This window comes from Zootoca vivipara, chromosome 2 (assembly GCF_965207765.1).
Source record: "Zootoca vivipara chromosome 2, rZooViv2.hap1.1, whole genome shotgun sequence".
Lineage (NCBI taxonomy): Eukaryota > Metazoa > Chordata > Lepidosauria > Squamata > Lacertidae > Zootoca > Zootoca vivipara.
In genome coordinates, this window is record NC_142584.1 from 67,905,863 (window position 1) to 67,927,671 (window position 21,809).

The 21,809-nt window shown below is 40.0% G+C and overlaps 1 protein-coding gene across 8 annotated transcripts in view; it reads left to right on the plus strand.

Annotated features, from left to right (window-relative positions):
• RBM6 (RNA binding motif protein 6) overlaps nt 1-21,809 on the plus strand; it is a 54,088-nt gene that overhangs the window by 15,012 nt on the left and 17,267 nt on the right. For all 8 annotated transcript variants that reach the window (XM_088662140.1, XM_088662142.1, XM_035105986.3 and 5 more), the window contains exon 6: nt 1,497-1,570. In XM_088662140.1, coding sequence (XP_088518266.1) covers nt 1,497-1,570 — 74 coding nt within the window. The remainder of the gene's footprint in view (nt 1-1,496; nt 1,571-21,809) is intronic.

Genomic DNA, 21,809 nt, shown 5'->3' on the forward strand with positions numbered 1-21,809 from the left:
TGAGAGGTATAATAAATAAACATTTGATTTTTTTTATTAAGATCTTAAAGTAGGAGATTGTCTCAGTACATGGAAGTAAAAATAGATTTAATGACAGAAGGCATTATCTATCGTTTGTGTAGAATACAGTAATTGATGTGTGCTTCCTTCTCCCCACCTTAGCCAAATTCCATAGGTTCTTACATCACACATCCCTATGCTACCTGTAAAAAGTTCAGCACTGAGTGATAAGGAGACTGAAGCATTGCAAACTAGTTTTAGGACACAGCATCTCTCCAGTGGTTTCATGTCAGAGGAAGGTGGATATCTCCTGATAGACAAAGATGATGTGTGTGTGTTTATATATATTCCACATAAAGTTTCTGGTATTTGTTTGCTTGTTTTCTTTAAAGAAAAAACAAAAACAAAACCTATTCATACACCTGTGCCAATTACTTATCTGTGCTACACAAGGCGTTCTGTTGCATTAATTTGTTCTATCTGCAATACCAGATCGGACAGAGTTAGTACATCATGTTTGTGTTTTGTGTTATTTGTGAAAAGAACTGAAGCATCTGAGTAGATGAAGCAGTCAAAACAAAATGTTTTATTTTTCTTTCGTTGTGAATTATACCATTGCAAACCAGTTCTTGCAGTTTCAGCCTTGGAAACTTTGCACACTGTTCCCTGCTTAAAGTGACACATCTTCCCTTGAGTAAGCCTTGGTATTAATTTAGATGGTTATGAATCCTTGATAATTTTGAGGTAAGGACACCTTTATGTACCCTTCTGGCCTCCGTTTCAGGCAGATGGGTGCATCGCTTATTGAAATAGATTTCATCACTAGAAAATATTATTCTCTCTTAGTGGAATATGGTTAACTAACCATTTTACAATATAGTTAAAGAGATTACAAATGACCCCCCCCCCAAAAAGCTTGTCTTTTAACTTGGACTACTTGTGAAGAAAGGAACAACAACACTTTAGGATACTCTTGTTAATTTTCTTGCAGTGTTTTAGAAGTGCATTAGATCAGTTTAAAAATTTAAATTAAAAGGGTTAAAAAATAGATCTTCACTTGGGGTGAAAAAGAATCTGAGACTAATACTATTACTGTAGTCAAAAATTAACAAAAACTTAAGCACTTTGACTTCTTGGTTTCACAAGGGTTGAAATGATGCCATTGAAACCAGACTCTGCTGTCTGGACTTTTGAAATGGGTGTTACACTTATTAAAAAAGCATATCTCTGGAGTGTTCAGTATCTCCTTAATTTCTAGGAGAATGAGCCCTTTACACTTTTGTTGGCTTTTTAATGGAACCCCACATTGCCTACTGAATTTTATAGTGTTTAAGAGAAGTTTTAAAAAGCACCAACTATTGCCTTTGTTTTGTTTTATGGGGAGCATAGGGTGGCGGTAAATGGGTGTGTGCTGAAGGGAAGGGGAAACTGGGTACTGAAATTGTGGCTTTCTGGCACTAACGCAAATCCCGTCTGTATTTAAATGCTGTCCCCAGGTTACGACTATGGCTATATCTGCGTGGAGTTTTCCCTCTTGGAAGAGGCCATCGCCTGCATGGAAGCCAACCAGGTTGCTTTACACTTCGGTCGAAAATGCTGCTAGAAGAATATTTTTGTGGGGAGGGTTGACACCTAGTGATTTTTTTTAAATAAACAAAGATTCAGAGAAAGTCCCCCCCCAATAGTAACAGCCAATATGCTGATGTATTACAGAAATCTGGAGAGGCTTAATGTTCCACAGAATGAACTTCAAGTTTGTTTGTTTTCCTAAATAGTCTGCCTCTCATGTTGTGCACGCTTCGCAGGCTTGATAGTTTCTAAGTGTAGCAGTTAAGGAAAGGTTTCAAGTTCTGGTGGTTGTTCTTATGCGCTTGTATATGTGGTAGATTTCAAGTGACAGTAGCTAAAATGCTAATGTCAGATGTTTCACTTTCTTGATTGTACAGTAAAATGAAAATCTGTACTTCTTCTAAGCAAAATATGCTCTTGCGAGTGCAGACTCACACACACCCCTCTACATGTATTCATGGGCTAGACCACTAATACGCAGCTCTGAGTGAAAAATCCAATTTGCATGCCTCATTTGTCTATGTGCTTTCATCTGGTTGGTGGGGTGGGCTTTGTCTGTTTCCTTGAGTATTCATATTTATATTATTATGCAAGTTGGAGCTGCATAAGAGAAGTCTGGCCTGTTCCAGCTGCACCTGGTTAATCTGAATGTCTTAACATTTTCTTAGAAATAGAAAGTCGCTGGCATAGCTCCAAATTATATCTTCAGCTATATAGATATTGTCATTGCCCATCCTTTTTTTTGTTTACTCTCTCTCTCTCCCCCCCAATAGCTCAAAAACTTAGGGCAGCACTATATATAAGCCTGATTATAACTCAGAATATGAATTTTCTTTCCTTCTAAAAAATTGGCTTAACCAATAAGGAAGATGATACTTCATTATTATTAACCATTTATCAGTCACTTGGTACAATAAAAAGTCTCAAAGTGACTTGGCAATGTAAAATACATGCTTGATAAACATAACATACATAAGCTCTGTAGTTCTTGGGGGTTATTTCTTAACTCTTACTGCATTTCATAGCTGCTGTTCCAGTAGTCTGTCTGCAGCTTTATTCTGACAAGTGGGGAAAGTGCTATTTGCCTCAGGTTCAACTTGCAGGCTTCCCGCAGAGATCCGATTAGCTGTTTTGGTAGCATAGTTTAGATTTATGTTAAATATGATTGGCATTTACCACAGTGCTGCCCACTAACAAGGTTTTATTTTCAAAACCCACATGTCTCTTTCACCAGTGGCCTGGAAACAGTTTACCTGTTTCTTCTTCACCTCAGTTAAGCTGCAGCAACCTCAGATGTTGTTTCTAGTAGCCGTGCAACCACAAACAAAGAGTCCCGAATTAAACTGAACAGTGGCTCTTGTATACACATGGCTCAAAAAAGCACTGGCACAAGGTTAACTGTCAAACATAAGCAGAGGGCATATTGCAGAACCCCTTCCCTTCATTTGGATCAACTTTCGATTTATAATGTTTGGATTCTTTCTGATTCAGGATTGACCAGGTTCAGCTTCTGCCTGTTCATTAACTGTTGAGTTCGTGTGTGGGGGTATGTGCTCTGTATCAGGGCAGAATCTCTCTTTGACGTATTGTACATGAAGACTCCTCATCCTCAAAAAGCTACTTTACTTTTTATAGGAAGTATGCCTGATGTATCTTCTGCCAGTTTGGACTGCTGTAGCGAAACCAGTTAAAATGTGTGTGTGTTTTTTTTATGTACCAGGAGAGTTTTAGAACCTCTCCTATTCAGATACAGAGAAAAGCCCTGAAATTTATTCAGTGTCTGGCCATATAGGTGAAGGCACCAAGGCTACTGAGCAGGATCTGTTTATGATGATGAAATCCACAGGGTTACTGTTGTCCTTGTCACCAGAGGGATTTATTTGGCATTCCAGGCACTCTTGTTGTTGCAAGTGCATTGTCATTTAATTCAGGGTAGAGAAATGTGTAAAGCAAATGATAATTGAATGTGTCTCCTGTTCTCACTGATATCACACCCACTGTGTGATATTTGTAAAATTTTAATACCATGACTTTCATGGTGGTCTGTTGTCAGTTGTCTTGTCATTTGGTTTTGACATCACTTTCTCTGTTAGTATGTTGCTGCTGTCCATTTGGGGTGAGATGCCTTTTTAGGTAGGGAAGAGGTGCAGAAAGTAACATGTCTTATGTAGTTTGCATCGCCTGCATACACGAAGCTGAATTGTTATCTCACTACCAAAATGACTTCAGAGTTAATGAACTGGCTCCTTCCTTCTTCAGACAACAGCCTTGAAAAGGAAAGAATATAGCACTTCTTCTTAATAGAAAATTACTGAGTATGCCTTAAATTTTTTTGAAGAATTCAATTATTTCAAAAAGTTATTCCATTTTGAGGACGTATTTAGCTCCCTGTGTTGGATGGAGGAAGCAACCTGTATTAATTTTCAAAATCTCAGCTATCCAGGGTATTCATGCGCTTTTATTCTTTATAGTCACCTGGAGCCGAGGAAGATTAAAATGCTCCCAGTTCTGCCTTGTCTTGGTTCCTATGCTAAAATAGCCAATGTCTCATTTATTTTAAGCATAGATTACCTGTGATTGAAAACTGAAGGATATTTGTATTAGATGATGGCATTAGTATAGCTCTCGTGATACTGTTGCCAGTCAGTGAAACAACTGAGCTGACACAAGGGTATGTTACAAGGTTTATTTGCTATGCCTGAATTGGGTGATCCATTTCAAGTTAGTTATAGCCCTTGTAAAACAAAGGATATAAATTCCATAAAACAAATTGATAAGTGTGTTCAATTTGTCACAGTTGTTAAGTAGCTGTAAGCATAGGCAGGTCTGTTTCTCATCATTTTCTGGATCATTGATAAATCATTAGGATGAGTTGGATAAGGAACTGTAGAAGAACCACAAAAGATGTTCTCTTATCTTTCCTGTGAGGCCTGCTTCATGTTAAGTTTGAAGCCCTTTGCCGACAGTGGTTCTTAACTGTGGTCCATGAACCACTGATGGTCTGCAGGCAATTTAAGTCAATTTAGAGCATTGACTTAAGGAGGAAACATTGAAGCCAGCAGTTCATCTATGATACGTTTGACCAGTTGTGACATAAAAGAAAGAGAACTTTATTGGGAAGACAGGCTGGTGAAGTATGTGGCTGCAATTCTTGCAGTTCTTCTTTTACTTGTTATGTGCAGTCTGTGGCACATTCACTTGTTAGCTGCAGTACCCAGCAATGGTTTTGCATTAGCAGAAAGTACATGCTTGTGCATAGTGGGGTAAATTATTTTTTGGGGATTGATCCTGCCAACTCCATTCCATGCCTTCTATGCTGGTCCTATAGGTTGGGGAACTCTTGAAAACATGGGATATGGCATGGAAGGCTGTTGTGGGGAGGAGGAAATACTAAAAACTGGATGGCTCAACTTGCATGAGCAGAAGCGCTTTCCACTAGTACAAGGCATCATAGGTTACAGCCCAATATCTTTTTCCAGTAAAGAACTTCTTTTGTGTGCATCTGAGGTCTCAGGCTGAGCATTTATTTGGGTATCCTTGTGAGATCTATGGAACTACTGTGGAAAACAATGTGAGACGACAAGTTGCTCCTGCAGCTAATTTTGTTTGCACCAAGTGGCTAGGATTTCTAAACACGCTTCTGTTTTCAAATACTATTATGACATTTCATTGAAATACGTTATCATATATGGTTTATCTCATTGGGAACTCCGTTGTGCAGATAATCCCCAGTCATAGCAGGGCTAAGTGGTTCACCTAATGCCATGGTGATGAGGTGATGAGGTATGATTGACAGGTGGGCAGCCTCACTCCACTGGTAAAAAAGGTCTTCAGGATGGGATCTCAGAATCCAGCTTGTCCTGTCTTATAACATCTCCATTAGCTACCATGTAAGCACAGCTCCTGACATCATCTGAAGAAGGCCCCATCTTCCACCCCCACCAGTTCCTTTCTTGCTTTTTGTTCCTTCCCCAGTGGCATTTAGGATTGGGAATTCTAATCTGAGATAGCCATGGTGAAAATTGAAGCAGGGCAGTGGTTATTCTGGACTAGTTAATCCAAAACAGTTTTTTCTCTGGCTCTGTCGCTCACTACTAGCATGTGCCTTCCCTCTTAAATACCAGATTTACTCCTGAGGGAGTGCACCCTCAACAATGAAAAGGTAGGCCCTTGAGGGCTTTAGGGCAGGACTAAGACCAGGATATTTTAAGGGTCATACTCTCCTGCCTGAGTGTTAAAGACACAGTGAAAAGCCCTTGTCTGTATATCCCATTACTATCAGAGATATGGTAGATGAGCAGCAGAGATAGGGCCTTCTTTCTGGTAGTGCCTAGAATACTGTCCCTGGTGAAAGCTCTGGACTCCTTCCCTACTTTCATGCAGGTCCACAGCTAAGGCCTTTTTGTTCTAACATTTTAATCTTTGACTATTGTGTCCTATTAATGTGGCTACTTATACTCTTTTATGTTTTGCGGTGGTTTCATTGTTTTAAAGCTACCTCTTGACAGTGTTGAATATAGCATGGAAAAACAGGACATAAATATAATGGAATTTTTAAAAATGTCACTAGGGTCAAATACCTGAGAAGTAGGCATAATACAAGTTGGACAATGTTAGGAGAATTGCATGAGAAAAATATTTGCCTTTTGCTTTCATCTATGTGTAAATACTTTGGCGATCATATCTTTGCATAATTGGATTGCGTGTGCTGGCAATACTGTTTTGCATATTTTGCCTCCATACAAAGGGGGAGACGTTTGGTTAACCAAGAGATTACAACAGTCCTTTCCATGTAGCTTTTACCCTTCTGTCTTCTCTAGTCACTCTTGTTATTCTTTCTGCAGCTGTTTTTGTAAAGCAAAGTCTCATTTCAATATAGGATCCTGCTGAGATTGAACTAAAAATGCTTTCTGTCCTCTTCCTCTGGTTAGGGGAACCTCTTATTGCTGTGGGATTTGGAAGAGGTGTCCACCCTGTACTGTAAAAGAGTGATGCTACCCTCATAGGAAACAATGGAATAATACTATTTAAAGCTAGTTTGCTATTACAGTGCGAAATATGAATCTACACTGTCTGGAGTTTCTTTCACTTTTCCTATTTCCCCCCTTCAATTCTTGCTTATTTAGTCTTACTGCTCCCCCTGCCCTGGACAACTATCAGTTCCTGTTCCATTCCCAGTCTACAGTGAGGCCCCACTGAGTTTTAGGGAGATGTGTCACATTTCTGTTGTGATTCTCTAGTAGAAGATTGGTAATATGAACACTAAATAGTGACCATATTCATGTGTAATGTTAAAACAAAAACTAATACAGTAGCCCCCTCCCACAAACACATTTAAAAGGACTTAGAATGTTAACCAGCCAAAGGCCTGTTTAAAGAGAAATGTTTTTGCCTGGTGTCTAAAAATATATAATGAAGGTGCCAGGCGAGCCTCCTTGGGGAGAGCATTCCACAAATGAAGCCACTGCAGAATAATAATAAAATAATAATAATAATAATAATAATTTATTATTTATACCCCGCCCATCTGGCTAGGTTTCCCCAGCCACTCTGGGCGGCTTCCAACAGAAAAATAAAATACAGTGTCTGTTCTTGTGTTGCCACTCTCTGGACCTCTCCACTCTCATGGAGGAGGCAGATGAGGAAGGGCATCAGATGATGATCACAGGGTCTGGGTCAGTCTATATGAGGAGAGGCTATCCTTGAGATATTGCAGTCCTCAGCCATTTAAGGCTTTATACGTCAAAACCAGCACTTTGAATCAGGCCCATAAACTGATTGGCAGCCAGTGCAGTCAGGCTTGGATTGGTGCAATATGCTCAAATGGACTTGCCCTGGTGAGCACCCCGGCCACTGAATTCTGCACCAGCTGGACTTTCTGAACAGTCTTCAGAGGCAGCTCCTTGTATAACACGTTGTAGTAATCTCTTTGAAACACACTCAGCATTTTGGAGAGGAGGAGGGAATGAGTTGTTCATTGGGTAGTGGCATGGTGGTGAGTGTATGCTGTTTGTGTGGTTTGTATGTGTGTAGCATGTTCTCTGTATACATTGACCATACCAGTCACTGGTATGTGACCCTTAGAGGGGTGGCATATGTCAGTGTGGCCACTGGGCTGAAGAAGGTTCACAAGCCCTGACTGATAGGCATCACCATGCAACCCAGTAATCTAATGCTGTTCTCTGAACCTGCCACTCTATGTAGGATGGAACCATGGTAAAACGGTATCACCAACTCCCAACTCTGGAGACACTCTAGTCCAGGCTTTTTCAACCTTGGATCCCCAGATGTTGTTAGACTACAACTCCAATCATTCCTAGCCAGGAGGGCCAGTGGTCAAGGATAGTGGGAGTTGTAGTCCAACAACATCTGGGGACCCAAGGTTGAGAAAGGCTGCTCTAGTCAGAAGCCATGGTCAATGTTATCAAAAGCCACTGAGAGATCAAGCAAGAACAACAGGGTTGTGCTTCCCCTATATCTCTCCCATAGAAGGTAATTCAAGGCCAATTCTGTCCCCAAACCAGTCCTGGATTAAAATGGTCCTCCAAGAGGGTCTTTAGTAGGGCCGCCAATATCCCCCCAAAATCTAAAGTTGTACAGCGCTTTACCACCAGAAGTGGTATTTGTGACTAAGAGACAATTCTCAACTTTCTCAGAGTCCAAGTAAGGGTTTGTAGGAACAGTCACACTACTGCACCCTTCAAGGCATTGGGTACCACCCCCTGGCACAAAGAAACATGAACGATTTTCTTCCCATGTAATATACGTGGCATTAAAGTGCATGCTTCTAACACCAAGTCAAGTAGTAAGAAGCTAATCTCTTAGGAGAGATGCTCTGAAGGATTCTTGTACCTCCTCTTTGGGGTACTAAGGTAATGACCATGTTTACTCCAGGGTAACTCCTGCGCGGGTCAGCCTACTTACAAAACTTACAAAAAACATTTCTGGTTGAAATCATCCTTTTTGTCATACCTTGTATAAAAGAATGAAGCCCTGCTTCTGATGATACAGGAATGTATTTTAGTTATTGCCAAAATGAGAGTATGAAAACCCTTTCCTGTCTTGACAGAACATCAACTAAGACCATACTGAGACACAGTATGGCAGTGTCCAAGGGAAGTCCCATCATATTGGTAATTGTTTTGTGAATTTGATGTCCCCCTCCCTTTAAATCCGTTACTGTATTCAATAAGTGCAAAAACCAAGCAATATCCAAATCACCAGCAGTGAATGTCAGGGTGCAGATCGGTCATTGTTCACCATCTTGTATGGGTATATTAGCTTCACTTGATAATCCTAACATATATAGACTAAGTGTTTGTATACTGTGAAATATCGGCATGGCTTCTCATAAAGCTTTCTTCACTTTCTTCACTTCAGAAATAAGTCCATGGGTCATGTCTTATAAAGTAGGATGTCACAACTATGCATGGAACTTTCATAATGCTAGCCTATTAATAAAGGACACAGTGGTGAGAACTGAATGTACAGTTGCTTCCCTCAGGCCAAAACAATGCATTGCAGCAAAGCAGAAAAATAACCCTGTGCACAGTCCCTCGTGTGCAGATTGATAGTACATAAGCAGTGTGCAGGGGACTTTTCTTGTCCTCCAAGGAACTAGTAGCTCTTGAAGGCTTGGAGGTGATGATATCTACTGTTGAGGCGTGAAGATGATTAAGTTCTTATATATGTTTAAGACTATTTTGTTGTATTTCACATATAGGGTGGAACATTCTTAAACAAAATCATTTCATTTTGTAGCTTATACATTGACTCCTTAAGCTATGCATCCTGTGCCGTAGGAAAAAATGTGCTTCTTAGAAAATCTTAGTGAAAGCAAGGACTTCAAGTATGGAGACATTTCAGTTTTTTATAGATCACTTTTATTTTGTGTTTGGCATTCATGGTGAAGAGTTCCTTGATATCCTTTTTATGACATGCTAGAACGTATTAGAAGAACCTTGGCAGACTTCCCATAGCATTGTTTTCTTTCACAGTTTAGAAGACATAGCACAGGATGTCTTTCTGTCAAGTCAAGTTGCTTTCTTGAGACATTTCATCCAGGCTGTTACTTTTCTGTGCTTTCTGTGCTGGTAGAGAAATGAATATTTGAGTCTGCAATAGTCCATATACAGTTATCCTGTTGTGACTGTCCTTCCATGGTTGGACTGCAAATTAGTGTACATTCTGATTGCCTTATTGAGCTTTTCACAAGAATCTGTCTGGTGATGAAATGTGTGGTGTAAACATGCCTAGTGAAACAACTGAAGAAAAGGTTTGCTGCTGCTCCTTCTTACTGTGTATTGGTTGTAGTCAAGTGGTTGTTTGGGCTGTTAGGAGTCCAGTGGATCCCGGCTTTTTTGTTTAATTTACTAGCATGGTTAAATAAATTAAAATCATACAGGTCTCCAAGTAGCAGCGAGCTCCATGGTAGCAATCCATGACAGAAAGTGTGCATCTACAGAAACTACTCACTGGCTGTAATCATGTAGCATATTACAGAAAAGAGCTTGCAGGTTCATATCCAGATTACCCATGGGATTCCTGACAGTATCAACTTTTCTTTAGCAAGAAGCAAGTGAGTCCTCTTTGCTGTAGAGGTAAGTTTGAATTACCCTCACTGACTGAGTAAATCTTATATGGGAATGATGCAAGGGTAATATCAGGAATCTAAAGGGCCATGTGTAACCTCCTGGGCAGGGCTTTCTAGCCTCCTGCCTTCAGCATTTAGGATTCTGGATGCCTTTAGTTGGTTAAAGCATGGTGCTGATAACGCCAAGGTTGCAGTTTTGATTCCTGTATGGGACAGCTGCATACTGTATTCCTGCATTGCAGAGAGTTGGAATAGATGATCCTCAGGGACCAACTTTCCAACTCACAGTTACCTTTGTGTCCCTCAAAAGCTACCTGAATGTCAGGATACCTTCTCAAGCAGATTTCCATGAAATGTAAAAGTCAAATCTTTCTGCTGACATTGTTGGAAGCTAGCCAAAATATTTAGGTGCTATATCTCACATGTGGGCAACTTGCCGACTACAAGTTGGAACCTTTTGGAGTGCCCTATGTTGGTGCCCAAGTCACTCCCACTGCAAAATTCCTAATGCAAATCATGCTGTCCTCTCCCAGCTCAACAAATAGGAGTGTGTTTGTGGTGAGGAGAACTGGGTGGGAACTGTCCTTCCATGTAAATTGTGCTCTCCTCAGCCCATCATCAAGCTGTTAGGTGAACTGAGGGTAGTGTGGGTGTAAATGGATGTGTGTAATCTTGATGGGGTGGCTGTGTATGTGTGAATAAGCATAATTGTGATGAGGTATGTGTGGCCCTGCCCACTGCCTTTTGTCACCCCATCCACAGGCACACAGCTACTGGCTGCCTAGTTATCTTTGGAAAGAAATAGCATGCTCCACAGCCTTTGTGCTTGTGGGGATTACTAGTGCTGCTTCTATCCTCCCCGTTTCATTTGGCAAGTAAACAAAGCGGCTTACAAAAGTTTTAAAATATGCAGTAAAATATACACTGTATGCAAAATCTTAAGAATAAAATCATATAGTTTAAAACCAGTTAGCCAGATTAAGAACCAGAGATAGCAAACTTGAAGACTAAATCAAACAGTAGAAGCACGCTGAAATCAGAGGTCTTCAGCCACCTTGAAAATGTGTGTCCAGTGTATGGGGAATGTTTAGACGTTCCAGGTACTTATACTTCAGTGCTCTCCACAATTCCTTTCTATTTTGTCACAAGCTGAATAAACTGTGGAAAGTAAGCGCCACTAACAGTTTTGCATCCAGATCTCAAGATAATGATACACAGTGCTATCTGGTGAAATTCAGTTTGGGCTTTGAGAATTATCAACACTCATTGTGGTTGGATCTAGACTTCTGTTTGTGGAAGGACCAAGCTCCAGCAGAGCGTACCGCTGAAGGGAAGGGGGAGCAGAGAAAGTGATTTTTTTGCATATTCTTTTGCAGTTCCACACTGTTAGAGGGGGTCTTACAGCTCTCCTGAGTAGCTTTTCCGGGGATAGGGGGAATGAGTGCCTCCCCACCTCTTAACAGAGGAGTCTCATGGATGGAGTTCTGCCAACACATATTTTTTCATTTCATTGGTGCTGGCTTGCGCCTGCATTTCATAAAAGTTATTGCTGTCATCTTGGAGACAAATTCCAAAAGGATAACTGTGTTGGTCTGTCGCAACAAAAACAAAATCTGGCGGAACCTTAAACACTAACATGTATTTGTGGCCTATCTTTCCATAGGACAAAGCCCACTGTTAGATCCATAAGTGGTAATTTAAGGGGCCTGGTATATAGCAAGTTATCCCAAGTTCAGAGAGGAGAAGGGGAAGATGTGTGCATTAAAATGAAAGGTCAAAGAGTCAGTAGAAGTTGGTATGTAACAGTACCCAGGAGAGCAGAAATGGAAGATTCAACCAGTGTGGTGACATCCACTCATGACTAACAGCCACTGGTGATGAAAAGATGTAGCACGGTCACCAGTGTAAGTGGACACCTACAGAAGGGGAACTTTCTTTAATGAGTAAGCTGTTCTTAGGATTTGTAGAGGCCATCAAATGGCTAGATCACTGCAGCAAATATTGTCCCTCTGTAGGTATTTACTATTTGGGCAAAGGCAATAAAATGAAAGCTCATACTAGTAACAACTAGTTCAGCTGTAGCCCTTTGAGCCACAAAGGTCTAGTTTTAACATGCAACAAAATTGAGTGAGTGCTCATCTGTTGGTAGAGGCATTATTTTTATTTATTAAAAATATTTATAGTCTGCCCTTTGTGAATGCATATACAAGGTTGGGGTACAGAACACAAAATAAAAACCAACTAATCAAATTTATAAAATAGTCAAGACATAGTAAAGTACACCATCAAAGAAATACAGTAAAGCAACAAATAGTTCTGCAACTGTAGAGACCCTAAGCCTATCTTGTGACACCCTCCTCCCATTAAAAAGATTTCTTAAAATTCTGTTACTGCTCAGCCTGAGAGTGCTTTGTAAATTATCTCTCTGGATTCTCCAATATAGTACTGTCACATCTCTTTAATTCTTCCTCAAGAACTAATTCCCCATAGTGGGCACGTTGGCCCCCACTGAGTATCTGAGTTTGGAACTTTATCATCTTAGGTTCAGATTACAGTACTCGTTTCTAAGCATCCTGTGACAAAAGGGAACCCCTTGAATTAGAAGTTTGAAAGTTTGTTTTTAAAATGAACGTATGCGTAATTTGGGAACAAACTCTGTGTTTTTGTTTTTCTTTAAATTTGACCTTTTAGGATGAACATATTTCCAAGACTGCTTACAAACGGCATTTCTCTTTAAAGACCACCACCACCATCACACACAAGGGGGGGGGGGTATTCAGGTTTTATTCAGAGCAGACTAATTGAAAATCATTGTCCTTAACTTAGTCATGTTCATTAATTTCAGTGGTTCTGCCCTGAGTAAAACTTAGATGAATACCACCCACTCACCAAACAATATTAGAAGTCATCAGGATCATTTCCACAAGGCATTTGGGGTTGGAGAAGGTCTTCCCACAGGACAATGGATTAGCCTTGGGGGTGGCCCAACTAGAGTAGGTCATGAGGTGGCCTTTTCCTGCTATGACTTCTCTCCTGTAATACCACAGGGCAGTGTAAGAGCAAGGTAGATACAAAGCAAAATTCGCACTGCTAAAGATCTGCGTGCTTTGGCATGGTTATATTGGCTAAATGAGGAACTGAAAATAGTATATACTGAAAATGCAATGGTTCTTCATTGACAAACTGTTTGGGAATGGCACTACAGTGGTGCCTCGCTAGACGAATTTAATTTGTTCCACGGGTCTTTTCTTATAATGAAAAAATTAGTCTAGCGAGTCCCATAGGAATGCATTGAATTTTTTCCGAATTGTTTTTTGCCCATAGGAACGCATTAATTGAATTTCAATGCATTCCTATGGGAAACCGCGATTCGCTAGACGAAAACGCATTCGTCTAGCGAGTCAACCTCCGCTCGAAAAATCCTTTCGTTAAGCGGAAATTTCGTTAAGCAGGGCGTTCGTTAAGCGAGGCACCACTGTAAACAAGTTGAACTTAGCGGACATTCATTCTTTGGGGGTTGGGTTTGAAGTCCAGGAATCTCTCCCTGCCCCCATTTTGAAATCTTTGAAATGCTCTGTTAGCTCACCCTGTGTTTTGTCTTTTGACAGCCATCTAATTCCTATCTGTATGATCACAGTAAGTGCTCCATAATGGTGTGCCCACATAGTATGGGGCGACTGAAAATAGAATCTAAATTAGAAGATGTTGACTTATAAATTCTATTTTTTATACATTTTGCTGTGATTAATGCCTTCTCCCCCAGGAGCCCCAAACTCTGGCTCCATTTGTAACTTGTGTATGTCTGCTGCTTCTCTGTATGTGCCCATGACTAAATTTTATTATAGCATGTGTGTTAATATTCCATACCAGAATAGCGTGGAGAACCTTCCTCTGCTATTATGACTTTTGGTGATTTGCCTCTTCCCAAGCATGACTTTGGTCAGCGTTTCAACCACTTCCTTGCACTTCTCAGAGTGCAAACAAGAGAAAGTAGTGTTGGAAGTATTCTTCAGTGGAGAGCATTCTAGAATTTGTATATTTCAGCCCTATGTTTTTCAAGTGGTGTTCTGATGAAACCTGGACTTCCTCATTGAGAAGAAGATAATAATGGCATACAAGCTTGCCCACTAGAACTTATCTTTCCCTGTAATGTGCAGCTATTGTAGTGTGTGCATTGGTGTCTTTTAAAATGCACTGTTATTTCACACAGGACCATGATGAGTATTGGTAAACCTGTCGAGTGCTTCTTCTGAACAAGATGTCAGGCTAAAACACACTCCAGATTTTTCTGCAGCTGACAGAGAGTTTAAGGCATATGTTTGAGGGTTGCTCAGCAGGTGTTGAAGTGTAAAATCTTTCCTGAATTTACATTCTTACACATTTATTTGGGAATAAGTCCCATTGAATTCAATAGGAATGTTTCCAAATTTTACCTTTTAAAAAAATGGAGAAGACCCCAAAATGGCTGAAAACATATTTGTAATAGAGAGTAGCCATACGCAAAATGGGAAAATGTCTAAAAGCAAGTGCTAAAATGCTATTTCGGTTATAAGGTGTTTAAATATTAAGGGTGGAATCCAGTTGGTGCTCTTGTGATCTCAGAAGGGTTTTTGATCCAGTGGACCCATCTGCTAACAGAGGAAGAGGGGAGGCAGTTTTTGCCAGTGCCCCTGCAGCCCCCCAAATTGGGTCTTCTATTAGCAGAGGCTTTTGCTGGATCAGAAGCCTTTCTGGGAGCACCTAAGCAATAATTGGCTGCCCATTTGCGGGATGCTCTCCGCAGGGAAGCTCGCCTGGCACCATCATTATATCTTTAGGCACCAGGCAAAAATAACCAGGTCTTTAACTATTTGCGAGCTTCTAGATATGGGTGGGATGTTTTAATGTAAAGCGCTCCACACTTTGTTTTAATGTATCTATGTGGGGGGGACTTGGTTGTAAATCATTTTGGGTTGCCTTGGGCAAGATAAAGTGGCTAACAAATTTTAACAACAGCAACAATGGTGCCTGGATTGCACCCTGAGCTATTAGTAAATATACTACAGTATATTCCTGCGTATAAGACTACTTTTTAACCCAGGAAAATTTTCAAAGTCGGGGGCCGTCTTATACGCCGGGTCATATTTCTTATACGGCGAGTATATCCCAAATTCTATATTTTAACTGGAAAAGTTGGGAGTCGTCTACTTAAACAAAAAAGTGTGATACTGCTGTAACATTATAATGCTTTAAAAAAAAAGTTTCCCATCACTGCCTTTTAAAATTGTGGTGAGTGGGAAAGGGGTTTTATTTTTATTTTTTAAAATTTTTTATTCAATTTTCTTTTTCTATCATTACATACATCTCGTATCCATAACATTTATATTCCATTCCCTCTTCCCTCCCCTCCTGGGCTTCCCTCAACTTCCACTTCTGATTTGTTTTCCCCTTATTACACACTGCAGTTTCCTAAAAGATACACTATATTATTTATCTTCTACATACAGACGAATGCCCTGTAAGACGATTTTTTCACTTAACGAATAGGTTTTGCGATCGGAAGTTGCCTCGCAAGACGACGAGGTTTTCTATGGCCACCGCTTCGTCTTGCGAAGCGTGCCTTGAAAACTTCTGATCACAAAACCTATTTGCAAAAGGCATTTGTCTAGCGAAAGGGGAACCAGCTTGTAATAATTTTATCGCCTGTTTTGCTGTTTCTTTATTTGGTGCTATTAATAATTCTTTTTCCTTTTCTGCTATTTTATTTAAGATCTCTTTCTTTTTCTTCTGTCTTATCTTCTTTTTAATTGAATTTTGTTGGATGAATATGTCTCTCATCACTGACTTGCTGGCGTGCCAGACTATTTGGAGTTTGGTTTCATTATTCAAATTCTGTTCAAAATATTCTCCTTTTTTTGTATTTTTTGTCTTTTCCAGAAAAACTTTGTCATCCAATATTTCTTCATTCAGTCTCCACTGAAAGGTGGACTGAGTATCTTTTTGTATTCCCATAATCATAGAATTATGATCTGACAATGTTCTTGGATCTATTTCGATTTTTTAAAAAATTTTTGACTCCAATTCCTTAGAAACCCAAACCGCATCTAGTCTGGCACTGCTTCCATGAACATGAGAGAAAAAAGTGAATTGTTTTTCAAACCGGTGCTTAACTCTCCAGATATCCATCAGTCTTACTGTTTCTGTCATTTCAAAAAAAGTTTTGGGAAGCCTACCTTCTTTTGCGTCTTTTTTTCCCTGATCGTTCTATCCTTCTCTAGTGATGGGACTCCATTACGGTCCCCCATCACTATTATTTTCTCATCTGCAAAATCTAGTAATTGTGTTTCTAACTCTTGGGAAAATTTTGATTTATTTTCATTTGCTGCATATATCCCTACCAAAATAATTTTTTTCCCTTGAACTTTAATTTGGACCATCATTTTTATCCCTTTCTCATCCTTTTGAATTAATTGTGGTTCAAGTGCAGGTTTTATGTACAAAACAATTCCATGTTTTTTGGAAAAGTCTGATGCAATAAATTGACTCCCTAATCTCTTATTAGTCAAAAATTTTCTGAAGTTTCCTTGAAACATGAGTCTCCTGTAGGCAAATTATATCCAAATTTCATTTTAAAATTTCATGTTCCTTTTTATTTTATTATTTAAGCCGTTCACATTCCAAGTTAGTAATTTAAGATTTGCCATTGTCTGGTTTACTTAAAAACGTTTTACTTTCTCGCCCTGCTCCTCCTGTTTTTCCCCAATTTGTCTCTTTGCCTCTCATAGAGGGTTCTGAAGTCTCTTCTCACATTTTGAAACTCTGGGTCCTTGCCATGTTTGTCTAGAAACTCCTGTGCCTGACTCTTTGTCACTAATCTAAATCTCTACTTCCTGTGTATCTGAAAAAGTCTGCATGCACACAAAAGCTCATACCTATGACAAACTTAGTTGGTCTCTAAGGTGCTACTGGAAGGATTTTTTTTTATTTTTGTTTTTACTTCCTGTAAGTAAAGGAAACTCCTTTCGGAAATTCCCATTTGTAGTTTATCTCTGCTCCTCTAAGGATTGATGTCAGGTTTTGATGCTTCCTTCTTTTAACTCTCAATTTAAATGGAATTTCTTTGAAAATGTCAACTTTCTGTCCTTCAACCACCAGACCCTCCTCAAAGCTTTTTTGCGTTACTGCATCTTTAATTTTCCTTGTTATAAAAGTCAATACATCTGGTGGCTGTCTTCTCTCTCTCGAAGCTCGGGTTCAAACTCGATAGACATTCTCAATAAATTTTTCCATTCCCTCCTTTGCCCCCATCCATTCCGCCAATATCCCACTCACATACCAGTAGCTTGCAGGACCTTGCTTGGGAAAAGGGTTTTTAGTAATAGTTAGAAGAACTTTTGAAAGCCACATTTGTGGTAATAAAGGCATTTTCTTATTTGCTTTAAGCAGACTAATTATCCATCTTTGTGGAAGAGTGTCTCCCATACTGAATAGCAGCTGCACTTCCTTTAAATCTCTCATTGTTTTGGCATTCATGTGTGTGTTCTCCCATCCAATCCCCACAAAGTCTTCCCCGTGTAAGTAAAAGAGCTTCCTCTGTGTGGAGCACAGAAGAAAGAGAATTTCTTCTGTGAGAATGGAAGCCCTGGAGAATTCACAGCGGCCAGAGTTTCTGGCAGCTCAAGACTCATGCTGAACTGATCAGCCAGAGAGGATTTGGGCAAAGAAAAGGAGGAAACTTTAAAGATAGGAGCTGCTCGAATGAATTGTACCCTAACCTAACTCCAGCACGACATATATACTAGCATGGACAAAAGATAGCAAGATGTTCACACACACAAAGCGAGACAGTGTGAAACATCCCACATCTAGCTTACAGTATATAAATATCAAATTCACAGTGTTAGGAACTGCCTGGAAACAGCACCATTTAGCTTGACACTGACTCTAGGCTTTCCCTATTTTGTTCAGTAATGCACTCTTGTCATAATTTAAAAGAGTGGTGGTGGGGAGAACACCTGAAGCAAGCAGCAGAAGAAACTGGGTGCTTGCATGTCCTATTGTGTACAGTTTTATAAACATGTTACCCACTTTGCTAAACAGAGGGCAGTTTCCTCTTCTCACCCCTTCCTGTGTAGTTCTCACCTGTCTCAAATATGTGCTGACGAATTTAGCTGCCACCCATCAAATAGAGAGAACAAAGGGAGGAATGTCATACTGACAGTTTTTCAGCACAAACATTTCAGCTCACTACATGGATCAATCCCTCCTCTCCTCCCCCCACATGCTGTTCTGGGGGTTTGTCTGATCTTCCCCAAACCAGTTTGTGGGTGGGTGGGAGAGTGGAAAGCCCCATTGTGCAGGTTTCTACTAATAGGGCCCAAATTGTAATGATCAAAGCGTGCCATCCTTTTTTTTTTTAAGTTGTGGAATGATTCAACTTTAATCAACCTTAGCCTTGAGCATTAGACTACATGGATTGTGAAAGTATTGTAAGATATAGTGTGAAGAGTTGTGCAACATTATTTTCTGTTAACATTGCAATTCAGAAGGATGGATTGTTCTGTGAAAATACTATTTCTTGACACTAATTTTTATTTCAAAACGGCATGCCTATAGTAACTGTGTTATAAACCGATTTACACTTAAACTTGAATGATTAATTCCTGAAGATGTATTAAGACCACATATCTAGATTTCAATTAAGGAAACGATGGCAAGGGCACCAAGCATCACAGCTGCTTGTATATGGAAGTGAGCTTTAGAGTCAGTCCCCCCCCCCCATCCATACTACATGCCATGAGACGATCTTCAAAGCAGTTTTAGATATGGGTGTGTATATTGGATCTTTGAAATTAAGTTCGCAACATTCCAGGTATTTAATTCCTAGTTGTTGCTTTCTGTAAAGCAAAGCAGGTTTGGAAGGACAATTCTGTACTGCGCTTAAACTTACCTGCACGTGCCTCTTTCCCCAGTTGCTTTTTCCTCACCTCATTCATGGGGTTTTAGAAACATATCAGCAGTGCAAGTAGAGGGGGGTGGTTACAGTAGGTGAAAAGGGTGCTTCTCTGCTGAAAGTGGAATGCGCCAGAAGCTGTTTTATACATCCCTGTGTTTAACATGTCATTTGGCCCTTATTATTAATGCTTTATAATTCAGAAATGTAATGGTGTACATTGCACACCCATCCATCGCCGCCTCTTATTTCTTATTTCTAAAAAGAAAGAGTATGTGAGTATGGTTGATAACAGGTGATATCTGCCCACTTGCACAGTGACAATCGACTTGTGCAATGGAACTTCCTGTTTCTTTTCCCCTACAGTCCTGTGTACCCCCAAAAACTGTGACAGAGGGTCCCCCAACCCTCCAGGGCAATTGGGGGCTGTAGGTGGGAGGGGAGAGAAAAGAGAAGCTCCCTTGAGTGAGCAGATGCATTCTCATGCTACATGGGCTCTCACCCTTTGACTATTACCAGAATGTGCCATTTATGGTGATGATCTGTCTGAGAATAAAACTCAATGTATATTATCAGAGACTGTTTGAAAATCTCTGCGTATAATCTGTTTTGGAAATGGAAAATAGATGCAACATAAAGACACGTCTTGGGCAGAGCGCGGTAGAAGGATGCATGTGAGCAGGGGGAAGGCTAGGATAAAAATGTAATAAGAATTTTTTTTCTTAAAATAAGAAGTTAAGCATCACTTAGGTCAGGCATCCCCAAACTGCGGCCCTCCAGATGTTTTGGCCTACAACTCCCACAATCCCTACCTAATAGGACTAGTGGTCAGGGATGATGGGAATTGTAGTCCAAAACATCTGGAGGGCCGAAGTTTGGGGTTGCCTGACTTAGGTGCTTCATTCTCCTTCCTTTAAAAATGTGCTAAAGTACAGAGATGAGTTTTAAAGCTATAGTCTCTGGGATAGAAATAGAAAAGGGTTCAAAAAAGCCAAACCCACCCAACACCTTTTCCCCGGAGTGTTTTCCTGTCATGGCAAGAAGTTGGTGACCAGGCTATTGTAGTTTCTGACTTCTTACAATTTTGAGGGATCCAAGGTCAATGCAGCATTGCTAACACAGCCACTATTAAGCGGTTCTTATAAAGAAAGAAAAGCTTGTTGTTGATGACCACATCTGGTAAGTAGTAACTATAATTGTTAATGAAGTAATATAAAAAAATATGCTAATAAGTAATATAGCTATATTATTGTTTATGGATGCTTTTTGTGTTTCAGGAGATCAGCTGTTTCCAGGTTGGAATCCACCGAACATTTAGGAATATGTGGAGCGCGACGAAGCTCTGGTCTTCAGTTTGAGAATCCGAATTGGAATAAAAACACAACAAACCGAAGAAATTAGTATATTACTGCTGTTAATAAATTAGCCTTGATAGACAGGAAATACTTTGCTTGTCATAATCTGACTTAAGTAAAAAATTGTTGTAAAAACAAAGGCTCCTGGTTTTTTCTTTCATTTGTGTAGGATTAGAAGAATACATGCATTTTCATTTAATATATGCCTGATAAATCATGCTTTGAGTAAGCGTGATAGATATAGTGAGGGGGGAAAGTATTTGATTTCCTGCTAAATTTGCCCGTTTGCCCTCTGACGAAGAAATGACCAGTCCATAATTTTAATGGTAGGTTCATTGTAGCCGTGAGATACAGAATAACAACAGGAAAACCCCCAGAAACCCAGAAGAGGGTCGACAAGTGTCTTTTGTACAGGTACTGTAACGAGCTGGGATTACAGGTAAGACCTCTCCCTTTCAGCAGGCGTTTCTAATCTCAGCTCGTTACATACAGTGAAGATACCAGGTAGCCTGACATCTGGCTGGCTGATAGGGGATGAAATACTTATTTCACTCATTATAATGCACATCAATCTCTGACTTTTGTCTTCTGGGTTTCTGGGGTTTTCCCTGTTGTTATTCTGTCTTTCACAGCTACAATAAACCTACTATTAAAATTATGGACTGGTCATTTCTTCGTCAGAGGGCAAATGGGCAAATTTAGCAGGGGATCAAATACTTTCCCCCCTCACTGTAGAAAGAAGGTTAAAACAAAATCATAGCTAAAAGCATTTGGAAATAACAAAATTAGCAGAAGTAATGCTTGGTACCTATTTAGAAGTGAATGTGTTTGCATAAGACCTCTAAAAGATTTGATGAATACAATACAGGCATTTAGTAGCAAATTTGCATAGGCCAACCCTTTAACAAATTAATGAGCACAGGAGGGCATCAGAGTTTTAGCATCAGAGTCTGACAAAGTCTAGGTTAAGGGGGAAGGCATGCTGTACAGTATTCCTGTCTGTGAAATGAGCTGGGCCAGAGGTTATCCCCAGAGGAAGACACAATTTAGGGAGCCAATCAGAAAAGACGCTCAAATTTTGAAGGGAAAAGGTCAGAGTGGATAAAAGGCTGTTGTCTGAATGGGCTAGCAAGGACAGGAAGGAAGAAAAACTAAACTCAGGGTTGACCTGGACATTAGAAGCAATGTGTGTGTTTCTTAGTCTGAGCTTAATAAAACTTTACAATTAGTTTAACTTGCTTGATCTGTCATAGCTTGCTTTAGTTTGGGTTGACTCCAGAAATGCATGTCTTCAAACATGGTAGTAGGATCTCTGCTGGAAGGTGCTGGGGCTACACTTGAAACTATTTCACCACAGAAT